Here is a 25,145-nt window from a genome sequence, read left to right as displayed (position 1 = left end):
AGAATACCCAAATGTGAACAATCAAGTGCTAATATACTTGTATATTAGCACTTGATTAAACTGAGTAAACTCATTGCTAATAACATCCTTCCTCTTGCTCAGACTACACACACACACACACACACACACACAAGGCAGGCATTAATTCAAATTGAGGAAGGATGGTTGTAGGATAGATGTGTGGAAATTTTTCTTCACCCTGTGGGTAGTTGATTTTTTTTTTTTTTTTTTTTGCCAATTCTATATAAGCTTGCTTTAAGAGGTGGCCTCAATTGGGTACCTTGTGTCAAACAATGAATAAATGTATTGAATCTAAACAAGCAGCAGTGATTTGTGTAAGAAAAACTACTGATTGAAAATGTACTTTGTTATATGTATAATTTAACCCCTATTACTTGGCTGCATTGGTTTTATTTAGCCCAGTAATAGTTGTTATATCATAAATTAGTGAAAGCTACATCTTCAGTTTGAAATTTTTCTTCCGCACACCTCTTGGCTAAACTTGGCAGCCATTTAGCATGACCAGAACAACCTCATCACTACAAACCCTGCACTGAACCTCAGCCTGAACAGCAACACTGGCAAAACTGAATAAGAAACAACCACTATCCTGTGATCGAAAAAATCTGATCACAAAACTGAATAGACTCATCGCTTCCTCTACAAAGATCCGGTGTAACAAACACTAAATTAGACACTCTGCCATCATTACAAAAACTGCATGGGACTTGATTTGACTTCAACCAGCACTAACTGTGCTGGTTGAAGCCAAAACTGATGTCTTATCTTCCCCCATCACGATAGGATAAGAAAAACACCAAAATGGATTCTCCAATCAAACTGCAGTTATGTTGCCACCTTGCCAGTTGGTGGCCCAGGCTGGACACCTTGTGAAACCACTTTGCTGGCTGAAGCCAAGACTGAAGTCCCATCTTCTTCTTACCATGATAAGACAAGGAAATCACCAAGCTGCCACCTCACCAGTTGGCACTCTGAGCAGGGCACCTAGCCTTGCCCACTTTCTTTTCCTATCCTGGTGGGGATAGGGGGATGATTTATTGTTTCCTTCCCTCCCTGTCCCCCTGATTCTTCCTGGTGGGGCATGGGCATGCCCCACTGAAAATCATTGGGGTTGCCTTCTCTTTTGTTTCCATACTTCTGACTTTCCCCCCAGCCTTCAGTCTCCCTCCCCTACTCTAGCGCACATCCCACACGTCCAAATTTAAATATGAAAAAATTAAACTACGCTCACTATTCTCGGCTTTTCCAATTCTTGTGTTATCTCCATTTTTTTTTTCCCCCTAGGCCCTAGCTACTGAAATCTCAGGAAATTAGGTGGCAGGGCCTGCCAGAGTAAAAGAAATTACTGGTGTATCTGGTCTGCCTCCACGGGGCTTAGTTGGGACCCACTAGGGCAACATTGGGACCCACTAGGGGCCCAGTGGCTAAATGGGCAGAAGAACAATGGTACAACATACCACAATATCCATACACTTTTAAATCTTTGGTCTGTACAGTGTACTGTATCACACGACAACGTAAACTATGCAGAGATGGGGGAAACCCCTAGTGCTCCACGTCACATAATCAATTAGACCCTAAACACCAGTCAGGCTCAAAAACAGGGAACATGGTGAACTGGATTGTGGAGCTTTGTGCCGCCTGCCTGGTGGGTGCTAGCACAGCAAAACAGAGTCTATATCAAGTGGAGTTGTCACCGATACAGAGAGCACATCACAGTGCCAAAATGTTTTAAATATTGTAGGTTCGGGCACATAACCCGCACCCGCACGCAGTCCGAGCAGACATGTGGGCACCGTGTAGAAAAAGGACATGGGACATACATTGATGATATCAATGTATGTTCCAATAAAGCATCTGACCTTATATGTGCCAACTGCAAAAACCAAAAGATGGCCCGCCCTCAGTCGATTTGCGATAATAAGTGTCCAATCTACCAGAAAGCTAAGTGCATTCCAAATAAGAATCAATTATCGGAACACAAAATAAACAGAATAATGCCAGCAGGATCAAACTATTTCAACTCAATGCACAGAGGACCAGAGCTGTTGCTGGCCAATTAACTAAGAAAATCAAAGGGCAATACTGACATCCTACTGGATGACAGTATTGTCCCCTCAAGAAACCTATGCCTGTGCTAAGGAAGTGAGGGGGTTACCTGCTGACTTTCAAGATTGTTCAGATTTCTGGGGAGACTCCCTGGGCCACTGTTGTGGTATGACATCATAAGCTCTCTTGGCAAGTTCTATGTGGTCTTCCTCTACTGTCACCCAGGAGAAGATATTACCCTGGCTATACAATACTTATAGAACCTTAGCACTGAACTTCCTAGTACCAAGATCCTGATTGGGGCTGACATGAACTGTCGGTCTCCGGTCTGGCATAGCCAAACACCAGAGTGCCGCAGCATCCAGAACAGACACCTACTGGAACAATTTTTAGCTAACAGCAACCTAACTGTACTGAATAGACCAAATAATCTCCCCACCTTCTGCAGTTCCCTTTGGGAGGCCACTATAGATGTCACCCTTGCTTCAAGATCACTCTCTGGGTATATCTCTGATTGGACTGTGCAAGAGGGATGGACCACATCAGATCACAGTGTGATCACTTTCAACATTGACAGATCACTCAATTCCACAACTATCCCTGGACAACTGCTGCAGCAATACTCTGTGTAGAAGGCCAATTGGCCACTTTTCAAGGAAATATTCTGTAATGCTGCCACTCACCTACAATATGAAGACCTGTAGAATAACGACCTGGATCACCACCAAAGAAGAGTCATGGAAACAATAGTGAATGCAGCAAACGTTGCCATCAAATGGAAAACCTAATCCCAGGGGTGGTGCCTTGGTGGTTCCAAGAGCTTTATGCCCTCAGGAGGAAAGTTAATCAAGGAAGGTACACCTTCCAATGTACTAGGAGGTCCTGGCCTGAGGTGGAAGTGGAGCATCTTAGAAACCTGTACAGGGAGATGAAGAATTATTATACAACAATGATCAGGCAGCACAAGAAGCTATCCTGGGAGTACCTCTTCTCAACTATGGGCAACACTGACCCATGGGGTATCATGTGGCCACGAATAAGCTTCCTAGGGGTGAGGTCATTCCCTCTACCCAAACACCAAAAAGGCACATGACCAAGTCCTGGCAGGGGTCCATCTGTAACATTCTTGATGTCAACATAATATTTTCAATTGCATCTAAAGTGGAATTGCCTTGCTTAAAACCAAACTGGTTGGGACTGGCTAGTTCTGCAGAGTTGTAGTCGATTTCAGTTCTTTGGCAAATGAGATACTCCAGCACCTTGCTGAGGATGGACAGCAGGGCAATAGGCCTGTAAAAATCAGAGTTCTTGCTGCTTGGTGGGATTCTTGAGGATGAGCCTGACAAAGGCGACCTTCCAATCTGAGGGGAACCCACCAGAGCTCAGGCAGTGGTTGAATATATTTAGAATTAACTGTGGTGCTTGTTCAGTTGCTTTCTTTATGATTTCAGGCTCAAGTAGATTGTAGCCTTGTGATTTTTTATTTCAAATTCTACAGTCTGCAGATGATACTTCCTACTCAGTAAAGGGCTCGTCAACGTCTGTGGAGTCATATTGTGTTTCGTCACTTTCCAGCTGTAGTCACCAGAAAATATAATAATAATAAGATTCTTTATTAAGATAAATTTTATACAATTCCTTACATAGAAAGCCAGAGGAATTTTACAGTTTGTTGTTTATACAAGTGATTTTGTTTTATAATAGGAAAAAAAAAAAAGAAATAAAATAATATAACTATATAATAATTAATAGATAAAAGCAAAGATGATAATCAAAATGTAAAAATGAAGTAGTAATTATAGCGAAAAAGGACTACAAGTTGAGCAGAACATGAAATGACATTGGCTAACTAAGATCGGCACTTACATAAATGTCCTTTACAGACAGCAAGATAGGACAAGATGCCATCGCGATATGCCTTGTTTATAGTCCACAGGCCGATGTTGAATGAGTTGAGAGTGTCCAGAGTCACATTTGGGAAGTGTCTCTTGAAATTCTGTAACCGCTGGCGCCTTGAGCACAAGGAGGGGGTACTACAGAGATGTCTGCCTGGCAAACGCCTAACCAACAGCGTTCCAGATGTTGATGTGATCCTGCTTAGCTGAGCACAGATGAAGAAATTACTTTATTTTTAGCGCATGGGCTCTGTGAACCATGGGTGTATATTGCAGGTCGCAGCAGAGAGTAGATTTAGATGTTGTGTAGATCTGGTGCGACCACAAGTTGGCCTACTTCAGCACCCAGAATTCGAGGCCCCATAGTTTCCTGAGGCTGGTGGGTGGTGCCGCCAACCAAACTTCCACAGCATAGTAGAGTACACTACAGAAGTAAGTTGCAAGGTATTTCTTGATTATTTGCTTATTGTGCGTTTTGCACAGATCAATTTTCATTCCCCAGAACGCTCTCAGGGCTTTGGAATACTGAACTTGGATTTGTTTTTTATAGGTGAGGTTGGCATTAAAGATTACTCCTAGGAATTTGACACTGTCTGTTGTAGTCAGAACATTTCCTGCCAATTCTGGAAGTAGAGAAGATGCAGTATCAGTAGAAGTCATCAGACTTAGCATAAAGATGAGATAGTTTGACTTCTCTGGATTGACTGACAGGCCAAAAAATTTAGCATACTTACAGAATGTATTTAGGTAGCTGTTTACACATTCAGAGGAGGTTTGTCTTTCTTGTGAATCACCAACATGGCATTTGCATGGCAAATAGCATACAATATCATCAGCATATGATAGGAAAGCTGGAATTTGATCCATTAGTGGAACGAATATTGCTGCAAATAGCAAGGCTGAGATAGAACCACCTTGTGGATCCCTACTTCGACGCTTTTAGTGACTGTAATGCCATCGCCTTTGAAGTGAAGCATTCTCCTAGATAGCAAATTATTGAGGATCTCGAGCATATTTATGAATATCCCATAGAATCTCTCAAGTAAGGCAAGAAGGGGTGTTATTTGGACTGAGTCGAAAGCAGATTTCATGTCCAGAAAAATAGTGTGAAGATCTTCGTTGTCATTCCAGGCATGAAGTATTTTCTGCCAATTTTAAACACACACACCAACCGTTTATGACTGATTGAATAATGAAATAAAATAAAATAAAATGATAGAAAAGACTGTAAAATAATATTTACAAAAAACTTTTAATCATTTACAAAAAACTAAACTATAACAAAAGTAAAATAAGTAAATAAGTTAAAATGCATTAAAATATAAATATAAAAGCGATAAAAAGACGATAAAAAACACTAGAGCTTTCGGAGGTGTCTTCCTCCTTCCTCAGTAATAGTGAGACTTAAATGACACATCCTTAAATACCAGGTTCACGGCACACGTGGATGACCAGGCGCATACTCAGCATTCCTTTCACTTGTACCAGAACTGGAAGTGGTCTGGACACGTGGAAAATTAAAACGTTTGTCTCTTGTGAAAACCACCGCCTCAAAAAGGGGGTGAAGCCTAACTCCCCTGTCTCTGTTTATACTATTGTTACCAGAGGATCCAATCCACAGACTTTCCAGCCACTTGCGGTCCCAGAATCTATGCACCCGGTCAAGGATGACAGCGTTGTCGGGGGAGATCTGGTGTTGTTTTTCCCAATAGTGCTCGGCAATGGCGGATTTATTGAGCTCTGCGGTCCGTATCGCTCGTGAATGTTCTCCCAGACGGTCCTTGAGACGCCGTCCTGTCTCCCCCACGTAACATTCCCCACAATCCGGGCATGTGATCTCATACACGACCCCACTACTAGAATCCCTAGTAATGGGGTCTTTGACCTGTGACACTACTGTGTGCAACCTCCAGCCCGGAAGCTGCACACAGCGTGTCTGAAAGTCGTGAAGCATCCTCGCAATGCGATCTGACAGGCCCGGATAGTAGGGAACATACACTGTGGTAAGCAGTACAGGCGGAACTACCCGATTGGGCTCTTCCTCTCTGTTGTATTCATCAATGACCCTCTGGGGGTAACCGCACCTCATAAGATCCGTCGTGATTTGCCTAATTTCCTTCTCTCCCTCCTCAGGGGTACTGCAATGCGTTCTCACCCTATGCAAAAGTGCTCTGGCCACACTATTTTTATGTTGGACAGTCTGTGCCGTCCTATAATGTGTGTACTGGCCCCTACACATTGGTTTCCTATAAACCTTAGTTCTAAGTCTGGGGCCTTCCCTATATACCATTATGTCCAGAAATGGGAGGGTACCATCTATTTCTACCTCCGAGGTAAATTTTATGAAGGGGGAGAAACCATTGAGAAACGAGACCACATCTTCCTCTCTCCCCTTCTTTACAATAGTAAACATGTCATCAACATATCGTTTCCACTTACGCATAGGGAACTCCAATCTTGCGAAAACCCTATTCTCAAATTCCTCCATACCCAGATTTGCAACAATGGCGCTGATTGGAGAACCCATGGCTGTACCGTGAACCTGTTTATACATCACTCCTTGGAAAACCAAGGTTGTACTAGAAAGACATAATTCAACAGCACCACATATATCTTCTATGTTTAGGTGGGATCTAGCACTTAAAGTATTATCCTTTTGTAAAGCCAACCTTACACATTCTACCCCATGTGCTATGGGGATACAAGTAAATAATGATATAACATCTAATGACATCATCATCTCATCCTCCCCTATTTCTTGACTCCTTACAAAGTTCACAAATTCCGCACTGTCTCCAATGACCAACGCGGCCCGCCCCACAACCGGGGAAATCAGCTGCGCCAGATATTTTGATAAAGCATACGTAGGGCTACCAATGAAGGAAACTATGGGCCGTAATGGAACATTCTCCTTGTGTGTCTTAGGTAACCCATAAAATCTGGGCAGTCGACACCCTGTTGCATGCATGGACCAATACTTGTCCTTTGTAATCTTTTCCATTCTTAGCCAGGAAAGGTGTGAAGCTGTTTATAAGAATAGGTAATCCTATTCGTCCTCTCCAGAACTAACCTCTTCACACCTGATAGGTGTGAAGAGGTTAGTTCTGGAGAGGACGAATAGGATTACCTATTCTTATAAACAGAGACATATTAGGAAGTTTCACACGTTATTAGAGGAGCAGTCCACTGTATTTAGGGGTAGCGACCATTCCAATTTTATTCAGAATTTAAGTGGCAAATCGTTAACCCAAGAACAAGAGAGACTATTGGCTCTTGGACCTAAGTTTGCATTGCTACCCCCTAAACCTCCAATTACCGAAACATCTATGGGTATTGAGAGGGCAATTAGCAAGTTACCTGAACATATTGCTAATCAAATTCGTGTTAAAGCTGTCGCCATCCTGGGCCAAGCAAAAACGATTGCTCCAAATCTTACCCCGAAACAGAAGAAAGCACTAGAAGAACTTAAACGAGACGAAGATATTATAATCCTACCAGCAGATAAAGGCAGATCATCTGTGGTATTAAACAAAGAAGATTACCACAAGAAAGCGTTAGACTTATTAGGTGATAATTGTACTTATAAGATTGTTCACAGAAACCCCTTGGCTAGCTTAGAACAGCGTGTAAATAAGATGCTACTTTCCTGGCTAAGAATGGAAAAGATTACAAAGGACAAGTATTGGTCCATGCATGCAACAGGGTGTCGACTGCCCAGATTTTATGGGTTACCTAAGACACACAAGGAGAATGTTCCATTACGGCCCATAGTTTCCTTCATTGGTAGCCCTATGTATGCTTTATCAAAATATCTGGCGCAGCTGATTTCCCCGGTTGTGGGGCGGGCCGCGTTGGTCATTGGAGACAGTGCGGAATTTGTGAACTTTGTAAGGAGTCAAGAAATAGGGGAGGATGAGATGATGATGTCATTAGATGTTATATCATTATTTACTTGTATCCCCATAGCACATGGGGTAGAATGTGTAAGGTTGGCTTTACAAAAGTATAATACTTTAAGTGCTAGATCCCACCTAAACATAGAAGATATATGTGGTGCTGTTGAATTATGTCTTTCTAGTACAACCTTGGTTTTCCAAGGAGTGATGTATAAACAGGTTCACGGTACAGCCATGGGTTCTCCACTCAGCGCCATTGTTGCAAATCTGGCTATGGAGGAATTTGAGAATAGGGTTTTCGCAAGATTGGAGTTCCCTATGCGTAAGTGGAAACGATATGTTGATGACATGTTTACTATTGTAAAGAAGGGGAGAGAGGAAGATGTGGTCTCGTTTCTCAATGGTTTCTCCCCCTTCATAAAATTTACCTCGGAGGTAGAAATAGATGGTACCCTCCCATTTCTGGACATAATGGTATATAGGGAAGGCCCCAGACTTAGAACTAAGGTTTATAGGAAACCAATGTGTAGGGGCCAGTACACACATTATAGGACGGCACAGACTGTCCAACATAAAAATAGTGTGGCCAGAGCACTTTTGCGTAGGGTGAGAACGCATTGCAGTACCCCTGAGGAGGGAGAGAAGGAAATTAGGCAAATCACGACGGATCTTATGAGGTGCGGTTACCCCCAGAGGGTCATTGATGAATACAACAGAGAGGAAGAGCCCAATCGGGTAGTTCCGCCTGTACCGCTTACCACAGTGTATGTTCTCTACTATCCGGGCCTGTCAGATCGCATTGCGAGGATGCTTCGCGACTTTCAGACACGCTGTGTGCAGCTTCCGGGCCGGAGGTTGCACACAGTAGTGTCACAGGTCAAAGACCCCATTACTAGGGATTCTAATAGTGGGGTCGTGTATGAGATCACATGCCCGGATTGTGGGGAATGTTACGTGGGGGAGACAGGACGGCGTCTCAAGGACCGTCTGGGAGAACATTCACGAGCGATACGGACCGCAGAGCTCAATAAATCCGCCATTGCCGAGCACTATTGGGAAAAACAACACCAGATCTCCCCCGACAACGCTGTCATCCTTGACCGGGCGCATAGATTCTGGGACCGCAAGTGGCTGGAAAGTCTGTGGATTGGATCCTCTGGTAACAATAGTATAAACAGAGACAGGGGAGTTAGGCTTCACCACCTTTTTGAGGCAGTGGTTTTGACAAGAGACAAATGTTTTAATTTTCCACATGTCCAGACCACTTCCGGTTCTGGTACAAGTGAAAGGAATGCTGAGTATGCGCCTGGTCATCCACGTGTGCCGTGAACCTGGTATTTAAGGATGTGTCATTTAAGTCTCACTATTACTGAGGAAGGAGGAAGACACCTCCGAAAGCTCTAGTGTTTTTTATCGTCTTTTTATCGCTTTTATATTTATATTTTAATGCATTTTAACTTATTTACTTATTTTACTTTTGTTATAGTTTAGTTTTTTGTAAATGATTAAAAGTTTTTTGTAAATATTATTTTACAGTCTTTTCTATCATTTTATTTTATTTTATTTCATTATTCAATCAGTCATAAACGGTTGTTGTGTGTGTTTAAAATTGGTAGTATGAATAATCCCAACCTCAGAGGCCTTATTGCAGATAAAGTATTTTCTGTGATAATGACTGTAGGCAGGTTACAGTAGATCTATTTGGCATGGCATAATGGGTATGTTCTGGCCTATGCGCAAAGATTGTGAGTGCTACATCATTATAGATGCACTTCTCAAGGCATTTCAGGAAGGGAGAGGCAATTGATATTGGCCTGAAGTCAGCCGGTCTTTTCACACGAGGCTTTTTCGGAACTGCCATGACTCGGTATGATAACCAGCTTGAAGGCACCTGTGCAAATTTGAGTACTTTGTTGTAGAGTTGAGTGAGCACTTTGCTGATGAAATAAGAAGCAATTTTTAGACTAAAAAGAGGTGGCTGAGTGCCTTGGCCGACTCTGGTGAGCCAAACTACTAGTCAACCTCTTTAGATGCATTAACAGCTAGTTGCCTTGCCAACAGAAAGATCATTGTAAAAGCCTCTATTGTCAAGTATCGAGGCAAGTTCACCAAGTCTGTCCACAGGGCTCTTAGGGCCTCTGATCTGGAACTGTGTGCTTGATGAATTTCTGAATATTGACTTGGGATTCGCTTGAAGGCCTATGCTGACGACCTCATCCTGATGCTGGGGGTGGACTCCAGTGTGCTCTTGGAAACCCATGCTAATTGAGTCATAACAACCCTACAAGCCTGGGCAAACCACAATCAACTGTCCATCTCGCCAGCAAGGACCTGCTCCATTCTGCTGAAGGGATTGCTTGCTCCAACCAGACCCCCCTCGCAAATCAGAATCCAGGCACAACTATAAAACTACTAAGCCAAATCAAGTATCTTGAAGAAGCACACACCCTGTCACTATTTTACAAAGTGATCTTCATTCCTGCCATAACCTACGCTTCAAGAGTCTGGTTCCCCAAGGCATTGACTGCTGTAAACCGCCATAAACTTGAAAGTATACAATGATCCATCCTATTAATGATAATAATAGGTTGTAGAACTGTATCTATGCATGCCCTGCAGGTCCTGGCTGGTGTACTTCCACTGGACCAGTGTTGTATCAACTCTCCAAGGCTAAACTGCAAACTATCCTGGACTTGATGTCTGATCCACAAAACAATCATAAGGCAGAGAAGAAACAACTTGCCACCCACCTGCTCCAAGCCTGGCAGGCGTGATGGTTGGAATCCACAAAAGGAGCCATAACCCCCAAATTTATATCTCAGATACAAGCAGTCTATCCCGCAAGTTCTCCCTGGTTCTTCCCATGCCTATATACTACCTATTTATTGACTGGCCAAGGCTCTATCTAAGCGAATCTAACCACCTTCAACATAACTGATTATTATTATTATTATTATTGTTGTTGTTCTTATATTATTTCTCTCTGATTGGGGATTCCACTCCGTGATGGGTACTGCTACCAAGTACACAGGGTGGTTGTAATGTCTGGTGTTACTGTCAGTTGAGGAAATCTCTGACTATCCTACAGGTGTTCAAGATTGCGACTTTCTGGAATCCCTTGTAGATGTTCTCTGGGAGACCTATTGCTGCTAGGCTGCTATGTAGAGTCTTTGGTACCATGCCAGTGGTTGACACGATTGAGATGATTGATACTTCTTGCATATGTCACATCTCCTTGATCTCGAGTCTCGGGTTCGTGTACTTCCTAATTTTTTCCTCATGGGTTTTCTGGACATTGCTAGTGTTCGGCACCACTATGTATGTCAATCAGGTAGGTAGCCTTTTCCATCTTGTCCACAAGGGTTATTATTATTACTAACCATATAGTGCAAGGAAGCCTGAGGCTTATGCTACACCAGCTAAAAAAAATTTCCAATTTACCCTGAGAGAGAGAGAGAAGTACAAGGGAATCACCAAGAAAGAGAAGAATGATGATATCCAGCTTAGGACCCTGGGTGTGCCAAGCCCATACTCACCAGATGTGAGCCCCTGGGGTTATGTCTGGTCTGTTGTGCAGTTATTATGGCGCGTTATCCGTTATTATCCGTTATTATGGCGCGGTCCCAGTACAGCTTGTGGGTTCGGATCTCTAGTACTGCCCGGGGTTCGTACTTGTAGTATGGTACACTTTCTTTGGTCAACTGGTATTTCCTCGCTAGCTTCTGATGTATTATCCTGGCTACCTGGTCATTGTCTATGAGTGTACTCTGGGTGATCACCTCGCACTCCGCGGTGATGTGCTGGATCATTTCTGAGGTCAGGTGGCATCATCGACATGTGTAATCTGACATTCCGGGCTTCTTCGAGGTGTATTTTGTATAGTTTCTGGTGTTGATTACCTGGTCTTGGATGGCCAGCATGAATCCTTCAGTCTCGGGGAAGAGCATCCCTCTTGTGAGCCATACATTGGAAGCAATGTTATCGATGTGATCTTGATGGAGGTCACTGTAGTGTCTGCCATGGAGTGGCTTCTTTGCCCATCTTTCTATCTTTGTTTCTTGTACCGTTTGGGCCGGAGGGATTTCCTCACTTAGGTTGAGTGGGGTATACCACTTATCTATCTTCCTTATGGCCTGGTGGAGTGGTGCTGTGTTGTTCTCGAAGTAATCCTTCAGGTTAACTATCACTGTTTTCTGTTGTTCTATCAGGCCCCTTCCTCCCTCTTTCCGAGGTATTGTTATTCTCTCCACTGCTGACTTCGGGTGGTGTTGGCGGCTCTTGGTCATCATTGTCCTTGTTTTTCGCATGATATCTTCTAGCTCAGTGTTAGTCCAATCTGTGACCCCGTATGTGTATGTTAGTACTGGAGATGCATAGGTGTTTATGGCTCTAACTGTGTTCCCTCCATTCAATTTTGCTTTCAGCATGCTTCTGAGTCTCTGATGATATTTTTTGGTCAGTCACTTCTTGATTTCCTTGTGTTCTAACTGCTCAGCCTGCATCATCTCTAGGTATTTGTAGGTCTCTCCTTTTGTCATAGCTTTGATCTCTTTACCAATCAGCAGCTGGTTGTTTTGGCCAACTAATTTTCCCTGGTGCAGTGTGTGGGTCTTGCATTTTTCTAGACCAAATTCCATCCTGATGTCCTTGCTGAATTCATCTGTGATCCGGAGTAGTTGCTGAAGTTGCTTCTCAGTTGCCACGTAGAGCTTGATGTCATCCATGTACATCAGGTGGGTGAGGGTGTACAGGTTCTTTCTTCCTTCTTTGAGGTTATATCTATCCATACTTGCTGCCGTTGAGCATGGTGGACAAAACCATAGTGGGCTCAGAGCATCTCCCTGAAAGATTCCTCTTCTAATGGGGATTGGCCTGGTTGTGGTGTTCTTGACCTTAATGGTGGTGCTTCATTTCACCATTGTTGCTCCTAGGAAGTTTGTCACTATCGGATTGACCTTGTAGATCTTTAGGGTCTCTATTAGCCAGCTATGAGGTACGGAGCCAAAGGCCTTGCAGTAATCGATGTAGGCCGTGTATAGGTTGTGGTGCTTCTTGAAGGCTTGCACCATAACTGTGGCATCTATGGTTAATTTCTCCTTGCATCCTTTCTGCTGTTCAGCCATTATGTTCTGACTCTAAGTGGTCTGATATCTTCTTAGTTATGCAGCTGGTCAGGATCTTGTACATCGTTGGGAGGCATGTGATTGGCCTGTATTTTGCCGCAGTTTTTTGTATCTTCATCTGTAGGCTTCAGATATGTGACTCCTTCAGTTAGAAACTTTGGGATTGTCTCCGGGAGCCTTATCATTCGAGTGAACTGCTCTTCTAGGTGCTTGTGTGTGCAGGTGAGCTTCTTGTACCAGTAGTTGTGGATGTTATCAATTCTCAGGGTTTGCCAGTTCTGGGTGTTCCTGATCAACTGTTTTACTACTTCTTCTCGAATCTCCCACTCTCTCATCTCTTGTATGTCCTTCATTTTCTTCCATTCTACTTCTATCCAGACTTCTCTGCTGTTATGTCTTACTTCACTGCTCCAGATATTTTCCCCAGAATTCTTTGATCGTCTTCTTCTTGGGTGGTCCGTTTTCTGCTTTCTCATCTTCACCCAGTTTCCTGTAGAAGGCTCTTTGGTCCTCATCGAAAATTTGGTTGTTTATTTTCTTCTGGGAGCTCTCTTTGTATCGGTGTAGTCTCTTGCTGAGTGCGAGGAGGTTCTGCTTCTGTGTGTGTCCAAGTATTCTCATGGACCAATATTTCTGGTCTCGTTTGCTGTGGATGCTGTCTCTCTTGAGGATGCTCTTCACCTTTCCAATCAATTTCTTACTTCTATTACCTTGTTAGTACTGGGTCAACTGACCTATCTTGACTCTTAATTCTTCTATCTTCTGCTGAAGTCTTCTTTCCCAACCTGGCGGTTCCTTCTGTTTTCGGTTCTTCTGCTGCTGGTCTCTCATTTCTTTTCCATTAATCCTAGTGGCTGCTATGGCAGCACAGTATATGGCTGTGTGGATAGCCTCCAGCATTGCACCATTGTTGTCAAGGTAATGTGGCATTATTTGCCGATTTAGGTGGTCTGTTACTCTCCACAGGATTTTATTTGGCCTCTGCTTAGGTATCACATGGGTTCTTCTGGGGTCCATTCCTTCGATTTCTGTTAGGGCCTTCTTCCACTTGTCTTCTATTCTGGATAGCATAGCATGACTTCGTCTCTTTCCACTTCAGCTACTCTGGGTTGTATTTCTTCTTGCTGTTCCTCCTCTGGTTCCATATTGACTTGTGCCTCCGTAGCCAGGTGGGCAGGAGCAGCAGTGCGTAGCACACGCTTCTTGATTAGACCGGGGTTCAAGCCCATGACCACCAAATACGGAGGATATGGAAAGGTCAGGAAATGACCACCACACATTCCCAGAGCAATATAGCCTTTGTTACTAATGCTCCTAAAAACCAAATAACAACAACATCCATATTGACCATATTCTTTGGGCTTTGTAGCAGATAACTGACATCCTGCTTGATTTTTTCCAAGATGGCAGGAGCTATTAGGTTCTTCGTGACAATGGCCTTTCTTTGGTCACCTATGGTTATTATTATTATTAATAATAGCTATATTGTGCAAGGAAGCCTGTGGCTTATGCTGCACCAGCCAAAAAAAAATTCCTGAGTTACCCTGAGAGAGAGAGAGAGAGAGAGAGAGAGAGAGAGAGAAAAGAATGATGATATCCAGCTCAGGACCCTGGGTTTGCCAAGCCCATACTCACCAGATGTGAGCCCCTGGTAATCCACTCTGGGTTCCAGGAATCCTCAAACCATCTAATGTATTACTGCCCACTTTATAAATATCCTCAACAGATTCTTATAACGGAAATTCAGTACCTTCCCAAGGATCAGGAATTCCACATCCTGGAAAATGAACATCACTACAACAACACCTCAGAATATGCATGAGAATGCTTCACCAGACAAAGAACTCTTCCTCAACCACAGATCCGGACTAGATAGTTCCACCCTCTGGACTCTCAAGGACCCTCCTTTGGATGGTGAAACCCTACTTCCCTCAAAGCAGGGATCTCAGCTTTGATGCAGTCACCATACATGCATTGAAGTCAGAATTTGACATCTTCTACAAACTCTTCCCATGTCTAGATACCACCAAACCTGTGTGTGACAAATCATCATGGTTGGGACCCTGTACCAGGAATGATGAGACTGCACATGACTTAGTAAACTAAACTACTTACCATGAGTGGGACCATGTCCCATGAATACCCTGCGTGAGCTTGATTCTTTGAACTGGACTCTCTGCTCTCATCAGTGTTCTACCATTCTCTGGCTATCCAAACTGGGCCCTCTCACCCAGTTCTCCACATTCCCTTTCCTGGGTGGAGACTGTCCCCATTGTCCTCTCTGGGATCACCTTCTTTATTGTTCCCATGGCGCCTCCGTAGCCAGGTGGGCAGGAGCAGCAGTGCATAGCACACACTTCTTGATTAGACTGGGGTTCGAGCCCGTAACCACCAAATACGGAGGATGCGGAAAGGTCAGGGAATGAACACCGTATATCCCCGGAGCAATATGGCCTTAGTTGCTAATGCTCCTAAAAAAAAAAACCAAATAACAAATTGTCCCCATATTTCTATCTCCCCCCCCAGCCTTCAGTCTCCCTCACTCTAACTATTCCGACAGTGCACGCTCCTAATTTAACCAGCTGAATTTCAGTAGTGTTCAAATTCAGCTTCACCTTTGTTTCAACATCATTCGACCTTATTCTAATTTTCTATTGCCAATCCATTTTTTTTTTTTTTAATAGGTCCTAGCCACCAAAATCTTTGAAAACTAGGTGGTAGGGCCTGTCAGAGTACTAATATAAACTTTTACTGGGTGCCTAGCCTGTCTCCTCATGGCAAAGTGTGGGCAATTGGGGATCCCAACAGAGGCCCAATGGCTAAAGGTCAGAGAAACAACATACCATGACATTACACAACAGAACAATACCCTATATTTTTTGAAAAAATCTCTGGCCTTAACAGAATTCTGTGAAACAGAGTACACAATGCAGAAATGGGGGAAAATGTTTAGGGTCTAACGGCACCTCCTGGTGCCGTTAGACCCTAAACACTTTACTTTTACACCTCTTGACTGTTTGCTTAGATTCAATACAGTTATTTGCTATTTGACACATGGCTACTAATTGAGGCTACCTGTTGTGACTGTGGTTGTTAATTGAGGCTGCCTACTGTGATTATGGTTGCTAATTGAAGCTATTATCTGATGATAGCTTTAATGGAGCCAAATAGCTGTGAAACTGGTTACAAAAGTGCCTTTGAACTTTTAATGATAACACATTTGCCTTCTTAATGATGTTATTCAATTAAAAATGATATTAGTAACTTTAGGTTGGGCATGGATAGCATAATTATTTCTCAAGTGAGCACGAGTCCAAGCTCTGCCTTTCTAGTGTCCTCAGATAGTAAAGACAGAAAAACATAAGACAGAGTAGCATTATTTTCTGAAATTATTTTGTACTTACATTGAAATGGTACCCTGCTTCTTTACCAAAAAAATCTAATCTGTAGAATGATACATCTTGTGTATTTTACAAAATGAAATACACAGTGCCTGAGTTCCCTTTGCTTGAATATAATTAATTCACACTTAAATTAGTATTTTTTATGCATTCACTCAATCCTTATTCAGTAATGTATTGTACTTAAGAATATGTTAATAATCTTATTGAATAAATGGCTAAATGTTTTATAAAAATTTAGCTATCTTTAATTTACAGGAAAGAGGTAGACTTAGTTGGACGTGATGGTCGAGTTGTTAAAGGCTGTATAGTAGAGATGCAACCTGATGATGTGAGTTTTTTAATTACTTATATTTGAAATTTGTGTTTCTTTTACAAAAAATTTCTTTAAATTTGTTTTCTTTCTTAAAATTGGCAAACTTTACTAATTTTTGGTTGAGAAAAACAAATATGACTTCAGAAATTTTTTGTTAGCTCTAGTTTTTGAGATACAGTACTTTCACTATTGTCTAAGAATATAGTAATTTCAGTAGAAGTCAGAGTGAAAAGTAATATTAAAACAATCTCATATTTACATTTTCTTGATACAACATAAATCACAGTTGTTTTTAATTAAAATGTAAAAACACAAGAAAACTGCACAGGACCCGAAAGTACTTTCTAAAAATGTGGCCTATTCATGACAGCACCTTCTTTTTGCTTGTATTCCACTTCCGGGGCATCTCTTGTTACTGTCCAACAGTAGTCACCAAGCATAGAAGCGTTCCACCTACCCTGATATCTTCTTTCTATTGCTGAAATGTTTTGGTGGAATTTCTCACCATACTCGTCACTCACTGCATCACAGTTGTCAGGGAAGAAGTCCAGATGAGAGTCAAGAAAGTGGATTTTCAGTGACATGTTGCAGCCTAATTGATGATACTTTTCTAGAAGGTTGTTCACAATCTCAACATAGTTTCCAGCTCTTTGGTTTCCCAGGAAGTCATGCACAACACTTTTAAAGGCTTCCCAAGCTGCGTTCTCATTACCCTGAAGGACTCACTCAAAGTTTTCATCCTTTAAAAGTTCATGATTTTGCGGACCAAGAAAGATTCCTTCCTTAACCTTAGCATCACTCAACAGTGGAAATTGTCTTCTCAGGTACTTGAAAGCTTCTCTATCCTGGTTCATCCCCTTAACAAAGTTCTTCATGAGTCCCAGTTTGATGTGTAAAGGGGGCAAAAGAATTTTGCTTCGATCAACCAGAGGATTGTGCTGGATATTTTTTCCCCTGGGGTGCAGATTTTCCCTTAGAAGCCAGACTTTTCTCTTGTAGTGTGAGGACCTAGCCCAACTGTTCCACACACACAGGAAACAGCAGTACTTTGTGTATCCCAACTGCATGCCCAGCAGTATTACAATCACCTTCAGGTCTTCACGGATCTGCCATTGGTGATTTTTGTACTTCATTGCTTCCAGAATTAATTTCATATTCTCATATGTCTCCTTCATATGGACAAGTGTAAAGTGTGTTAGTTGTCTGATGGCACCAGCGATTTCCGCCATCTCCACGTTGTATTCTTTGTGAGTGACATCTGTGGAGGCCAGAGATTTAAAAAGTTGTGGGGAGTGGTCTGTTGTGTAGCATTATGTTCTGTTGTTTCTCTGACCATTTAGCCGTTGGGCCCCTATTGGGACCCACAGTTGCCCATACTTTTCCACGAGGAGGCGGGTCAGGCGCCCAGTAGATTATTTAAATACTCTGGCAGGCTCCACCACCTAAGTTTCAAGGATTTCCTTCATGTGGACAGCATGGCCTAGAGGAATTGAAGGAAGAGCATTGCCATTGTGGAGCAAAACAGCTTTTAAACATAGCTTTGGCGAGTCTATGAATAGCCTCCAGTGGGTTGTGCTCCACATTCAAAGCTGTCATCAAACCATTGACATCACAGCAGGCAACAAGGTTGTTTTCACTTTTAAAATATTAAGTCTAAGCATTCTGCCTGCTCCTGTACATAGACACCTTGACATTTGGTTGCAGAAGGTTCCACTGTTGGAGCCTTGATCCCAGAAGCTCTGCTTTATCTTTCAATAGATCTAAGTCTCAAATTAGATTGCTTAGTTTACCTTGAGTGATTCTGTGTGACTCACTGAGTGACTCAAGTTCTGGCACAAAATCAGGATCCTGTGATGTTGAAGGCCCAGGTTGACCATCATCCCTCGCACTGTCTCCATCTTCATCAGACTCCAAAGTGTACGCTTCTGGAGGGTGAGGTACAGGCAGACCACCCAGTGTGCCACTGGTTGGATAACTGACGGGATGTTGGGGTATTTCACAGTCCATTTCCTTTTTTTTTTTTTTTTTTGACATGCCATGCTGAAGAGGAGGCACCATGCAGAAATAACAGTCGTACATGTTGTGAAGACTCCTTCCAAATCATTGGGATGGCAAAAGGCATTGAACATCCTTTGTTATTCAACCATCCATAGAGATTTACAGCACAGTGCTGCAGAAAATATGAGATGCCCAGGGTTTGTCTTCATCCCCTACCTTACAGCCAAAATAACAGTAGTAGGCTGTCTTCACAAGTGGAGTCAGTTGGCGTTTCTGAGTGGAAAATGTCACATCACCACACACATAACAAAAATTATCAACACCGTTGACACATTTACGTGGCATCCTGGCTTTTTAAATAATTTTTGTCCACAAACCTGGGGGAAAAAAAAAAAAAATGAACATCACTCATAACATCACTTGCAAGGTAAATGATACACAGAAATAAAAAAACAAATACAAATACAACAAAAAAAAAAAACATGCTGTATTGGTTCCTGTTTCAGTATTACCAACCTATCTATTCTCTCGACTCCAAAATTTCCTAGTATTCACCAATATTCCCCTAAATCATAAGAGGGGCTATATCGTGGAACCAAGAGCTAACTAAGAGTTTTAAATGTTATATTCGTTTTTCTCATGCTGAAATTAAGAAGAATTGACTATTTTCAAGACAAAAACATTTTTGGGGTTGACCAGTGTAATATAATAATTTCATTGAATTTTAAAGTAAAGTTATTTTATCCACATGATCTTAGTACAAAATATTTTATGATATAGTACAAAATATTGTAAAACCACTGAAGAGATTTCAATTAATGTTATTCTCCAGAAATTAAAATGAATACAATTAAAAAATCTAAAATCTTACATCACAGTAAGAAATAATTAACAATAATTAAAAATCAAATGAACACAATTAAAAATCAATATAATGCAATTAAAAATTAAGTAACAAATTAATTTAATAAAAAAAAACAAGGAAGGAAAATCGTTTTGCAATTTTTTTCGTTAAATTAATTTGTTAATTTTTAATTGAATTAAATTGATTTTTAATTGTGTTCATTTGATTTTTAATTATTGTTAATTATTTCTTAGTGTGATGTAAGTTTTCGATTTTTTAATTGTTTTCATTTTAATTTCTGGAGATTATCACATGGAAGTGCTCTACGTATCATATTGAGGTAAACTTCTCTTATTCTTTTACAAGTATTTAGTACCATATGAGTTGAAGGATGTATGGTTAGGATTGCTTGGTATTCTGGTAGGTATATGACAGTCTGTGTGAGGTCATTATTCATTGCAAAAACTTCAGCATCTGGGTCAGCTGGAGTTATGAACATTAAAATCGCTAAGGAAACTTACCTCACTCCTACGAAAATTGGACTGGAGAAAAAGTTGAATTTCAAAGAAAGGCAGTCAAAGAGTTCCAAGTGATTAGCGGATTTGGGAGAATAATAGAGGCAGTAGATGAATTTGACAGAATGAGGTAGAGAGATTTTAAGCCAGAGAAGATCAAAAGAGGAGATTAGCATTAGCATTAGCATTAGTAGAGGCATTTGATGCAAGAAAGCAAGCTTATGCAGCATCAGCCAAAAAAAATAAAGTAAAATAAATAAATAAAAAATAACCACTTCCACTTCACCCTTCTGTTCATTCGAAATACCTGTCCAGCTGAGCCTTAAACTTATTTAAGCTATCAACCTCCACGACAAGGGATGGAAGTCTGTTCCACCAACCAACCACCCGCTAGCTAAAGGCAAATTTCCGCACGTCTATCCTACATCTGTCTTTCCTCAATTTGAATTTATGCCCTCTCAGGTGATTATTCAGAGCAAGAGGAAGAATCCCATCAGCATTAAGCATGCTCAAACCATTCAAGGCTTTATACACCTCTATCAGATCACCTCGCTGGTGCCTAGTCTCCAGACACTGTAATTTGCAAAACTGAAGCCTTTCTTCGTAAGAGCACCCCTTTGTTCCATTCACTAATCTTGTTGCCCTTCTCTGTACTCGTTCCAGCAGCTCTACATCCTTCTTGAAATGAGGCCTCCAGACCTGTATACAGTACTCTAGGTGTGGCCTGACCATTGCCTTATACAAGGAAATAATCACCTCCTTATCCCTGCTGGAAAAATTCCTGTATATCATTGACAATACTCTATGAGCTACTCTTGCAGCATGTCTGCACTGCTCAGAGAACTTCATATCCGCCTGCACAACCACCCCCAAGTCCCTTTCATTCCCAACAATTTTCAGTGTAGTACCACAGAGTTGATACGTTGCTCTGGGGTTGCTGTTTCCCATGTGTAGTACTTTACATTTGTCAATGTTAAACTTCATTTGCCACCTCTCAGCCCATCTGCTCAACCTTTCCAGATCCTGTTGCAGCAGCATAGTGTCAGTAGTGTCTTTGACAACCCTGCCAACCTTTGTATCGTCTGCAAACTTGGACATTAAGCTTGATATACCATCATCAATATCATTTATAAATACAGAAAACAATAATGGACCCAACACTGAGCCCTGAGGGACTCCACTAATAACATTAGTCCACGATGAGCAGTGTCCATTGATTACCACTCTCTGTCTTCTCCCCCTCAACCACCCCTTTATCCATAGCAGCAATTTGCCTCCAATGTCACACTGCTCCAATTTGTGTAGCAGTCTTCCATGTGCAACAGTATCAAAAGCCTTTCTAAGATCCAAGTATATAATATCAAAGCTATTCCCTGCATCCAGTTCTTTCGTGACTGCATCATAGTATCCAATCAAATTGGTCAGGCAAGACTTCCCCTTAACAGAACCATGCTGTGTCCGAGCTATAACTGAAGTCTTGTCTAAATGATCCTGCAGTGCTTCTTTAACCAGTGCCTCCATTAATTTTCCTGGAACAGAAGTTAAGCTCACAGGTCTATAATTACTTGTGTCAGCCTTTGATCCTCCTTTGTGAATTGGGGTCACATTTGCACATTTCCAGTCTATGGGTACCTCCCCTGAGTCCAAGGAAGCTCTCATAATTATGGCTAAGGGGTTTGCTTACTTCCTTTGCTCCCTCCTTTAATATAACTGGATAGATTCCATCCACCCCGGGTGCCTTTCTTGTGTTTATCTTCAACAATTTCTCCTCCACTTTACTCACAGTTATTTCAAGATTCTCTAGCTTACTGCTAGAGTTGAATACACCTCTGGCATTCCCCTCGCTGAATAACTCCTCATGTGTGAATGTCGATGCAAAATATTCATTTAGTTTGTTAGCTACCTGAGCAGGATCATAACAGTTGACCCATCAATATCAAGTGGACCAATCTGATTCATCCCCTTCCTTCTAGAGTTTACATAAGTAAAGAACACTTTGCTGTTTTTCTTTGCATCCCTTGCCAAGGATTTCTCGTAATCTGCCTTCGCCTGCCTAACCTCCTTTGTAACTTGGTTGCATATCAACTTGTATCTATCATAGGCTTCTGTGTCATGTGTTAATTTGTAAGTATCCCATGCATTTTTCTTCTCTGCCATATGCCTCATTAGTTCATCTGACATCCATTTTGGCCTAAACCCTGAACAATATTTCTTAGTTGGTATGTAAAGCCTAGTAGCTTCCAAGATAAGTTCTTTGAATGCTTCCCATTTTGAATTTGCTGTTGGTAACATCATCAGTTGGTCCCACTGTATAGAATTTAAATACTGTCTCAGTCCATCGTAGTCGCCTTTACGGAAGCAATAACCCTTCCCTTTACCCCTAATGGTAGTTACCTCTTTGAGTAAATCCCACTTCAGCACACTGTGATCACTGCCACCTAGTGGTTCATTTATCTGCAGGTTCTTAATGCATGAAGAATCACTGCTGATAATCAAATCAAGAGTATTACTCCCTCTAGTTGCCTCCCGAACATGCTGATGTAGAAAACAATCATCCAATAAATCCACAAAAGCCCTGCTAGTGTGTGAGTGACCAGCCCCCAAATTCCAGTCAATATCTGGGAAATTAAAATCTCCCATTATAAGACTCTCTGATTTACTGGCCCACTCTATTTCCCTGTACAGTTTCTTATTATACTCATCAGAGTCATTAGGCCTATAGCACACTCCTACTCTCAAGTTTGATCTCCCAATGCTTATGTCACACCAAACTGACTCAACACTGCACTGTCCAGCGATGTCGACTGGCTTCACTTCCTTGGTTTTTATGTGTTTCTTAACTAATAGCATAACCTCTCCCCCCCTTCCTATCCTGTCTGTCCTTTCTGTAGACGTTATACTCCCCAAATTCCGGTTCTGCATCCCTTATATCTGTGTCACACCACGTCTCTGATATCCCAACAATATCTGCCTTTGATGTTTTGAGCAATACCTCAAATTCATCAAATTTGTTTACTAAACTCCTAGCATTGGTGTACAGAAGAGAGGCTTAAGTTCTGTTAAGTTGTTAACAAGAACTCAAGTCCCTGTTATTTGGGAAAGTGTGTATCTAATGGGTGACTGTTTTTTTTTTTGGGGGGGAGGGAACAATGATGCTAATGCTACATAAGCTTGCTTCCGTGAATCATTTTTTTCCAATAATAATAGTAAATCAGTTTGATAAATATATTTTTACCTGTGTTAGGTGTTAAAAATAACTATCATGATATCTTATTGTGGTTAAAAAATTCTTTAAATAACCTTCCCCATTATGAATGTCATTTTTTGTAGGCTGCTTGTGATATTATTGTCCAAGAAACAAATTAAATTAGAGTTGCTCACATGTACTTATACAGGTAGTTTAAATTTTACTTTCCTAAACATTTTTTTAATTTCAGGTTCAAAAAGGCAAGAGATCTACATCATCCAGAAAAAAGATATTTATGCCCAGTTGGTGGGGTAAAAATGGTTAATGGATAGTTAGTGTAATAAACATTTTCTAAATTTTTAGTATTAAAGCGAACTACATAAATATTCATTGTAAATATGGCCTATTGTCAATAACGACTGTTAATATATACAACTGTTATTATTTGAAAAATATGAATTAAAACTAGTATACTGTAAAAATTATATATCATTGTTTATATTAAAAATAAAGATTTTATGTTTTTGGCTCATGATCTAAAATTGGACATAATGTTTCTATACAGGGAAAACCTATATTAAGACAGAAGTGACCACATCTGCCATCCCTCAGGTGGCAAAATGAATAGTATCAGTGTGATTTTTTCATGAGTGAGATGCTGTGTAAATGAATATAGTATTACTGGGATCGTTTTAATGTATTGGGAAGGAATGGCATTTTCTTGTTTGCATCCAAGTACTTAAAAGTCTTTGCACTTTCCTGTTTTTCACAATGTAGCTTACTTCACAGTAATCATTTTATGTTCTTTTTTTAAAGTATGCCTCATGTGAACTCTCCTCTTGTTTAGCACTGAACTATTTTAGTAAGGAGCCTCTGGGTTGTCATGAGAGGCACAATGATCACCATATAGGCTGGCATCCTAAAAGGTAGCAGTAGAGACATGCTTGTCAGTCTCTAGGATATTCAGAGCCAAGTACAAAAAATAACCATAACGAACTGACATTAAGAATGAAAGACTGGTTGATAACCTTGGGAATAAAGTTTCAGTGTGCAAGTCAGAAACCATTTATTGGTGCCTCTCTGCACTGTACTTGAATGTCACTCAGGAAAGAAGCATCATTCCTGAGTGATATTCAAACTAGCATCAGCCTGCCAATGATTAGTACTCATGGGATCTATTTTATTAAAATAAATAAATAATAAAAATAAAAAGAATGGGATATTTGCTTTTATTACAGGAACTGTTGGGATATCAGAGACGTGGTGTCACACAGATATAAGGGATGCAGAATTGGAATTTGGGGAGTACAACGTCTACAGAAAGGATAGACAGGATAGGAAGGGGGGAGGGGTTATGCTATTAGTTAAGAAACACATAAAAACCAAGGAAGTGAAGCCAGTCGACATCGCTGGACAGTGCAGTGTTGAGTCAGTTTGGTGTGACATAAGCATTGGGAGATCAAACTTGAGAGTAGGAGTGTGCTATAGGCCTAATGACTCTGATGAGTATAATAAGAAACTGTACAGGGAAATAGAGTGGGCCAGTAAATCAGAGAGTCTTATAATGGGAGATTTTAATTTCCCAGATATTGACTGGAATTTGGGGGCTGGTCACTCACACACTAGCAGGGCTTTTGTGGATTTATTGGATGATTGTTTTCTACATCAGCATGTTCGGGAGGCAACTAGAGGGAGTAATACTCTTGATTTGATTATCAGCATTAAGAATCTGCAGATAAATGAACCACTAGGTGGCAGTGATCACAGTGTGCTGAAGTGGGATTTACTCAAAGAGGTAACTACCATTAGGGGTAAAGGGAAGGGTTATTGCTTCCGTAAAGGCGACTACGATGGACTGAGACAGTATTTAAATTCTATACAGTGGGACCAACTGATGATG

At 41.3% G+C, this 25,145-nt stretch overlaps 1 protein-coding gene across 1 annotated transcript in view; it reads left to right on the top strand.

Annotated features, from left to right (window-relative positions):
* The window catches only part of LOC150090032 (uncharacterized), a 329,054-nt gene extending 305,425 nt beyond the window's left edge, over positions 1-23,629 (top strand). Inside the window, exons 22-23 of the mRNA XM_090368942.1 lie at positions 16,644-16,716; positions 23,496-23,629. Coding sequence (XP_090225068.1) covers positions 16,644-16,716; positions 23,496-23,570 — 148 coding nt within the window. The 3' untranslated portion in view covers positions 23,571-23,629. The remainder of the gene's footprint in view (positions 1-16,643; positions 16,717-23,495) is intronic.
* Positions 23,630-25,145: the final 1,516 nt, after the last annotated feature.

This window comes from Mastigoproctus giganteus, chromosome 2 (genome assembly GCF_048544385.1).
Source record: "Mastigoproctus giganteus isolate SK-2022 chromosome 2, ASM4854438v1, whole genome shotgun sequence".
Classification (NCBI taxonomy): Eukaryota; Metazoa; Arthropoda; class Arachnida; order Uropygi; family Thelyphonidae; genus Mastigoproctus; species Mastigoproctus giganteus.
The sequence above is the reverse complement of the archived record's forward strand: the minus strand, read 5'-3'. Positions and strand labels throughout refer to the sequence as shown.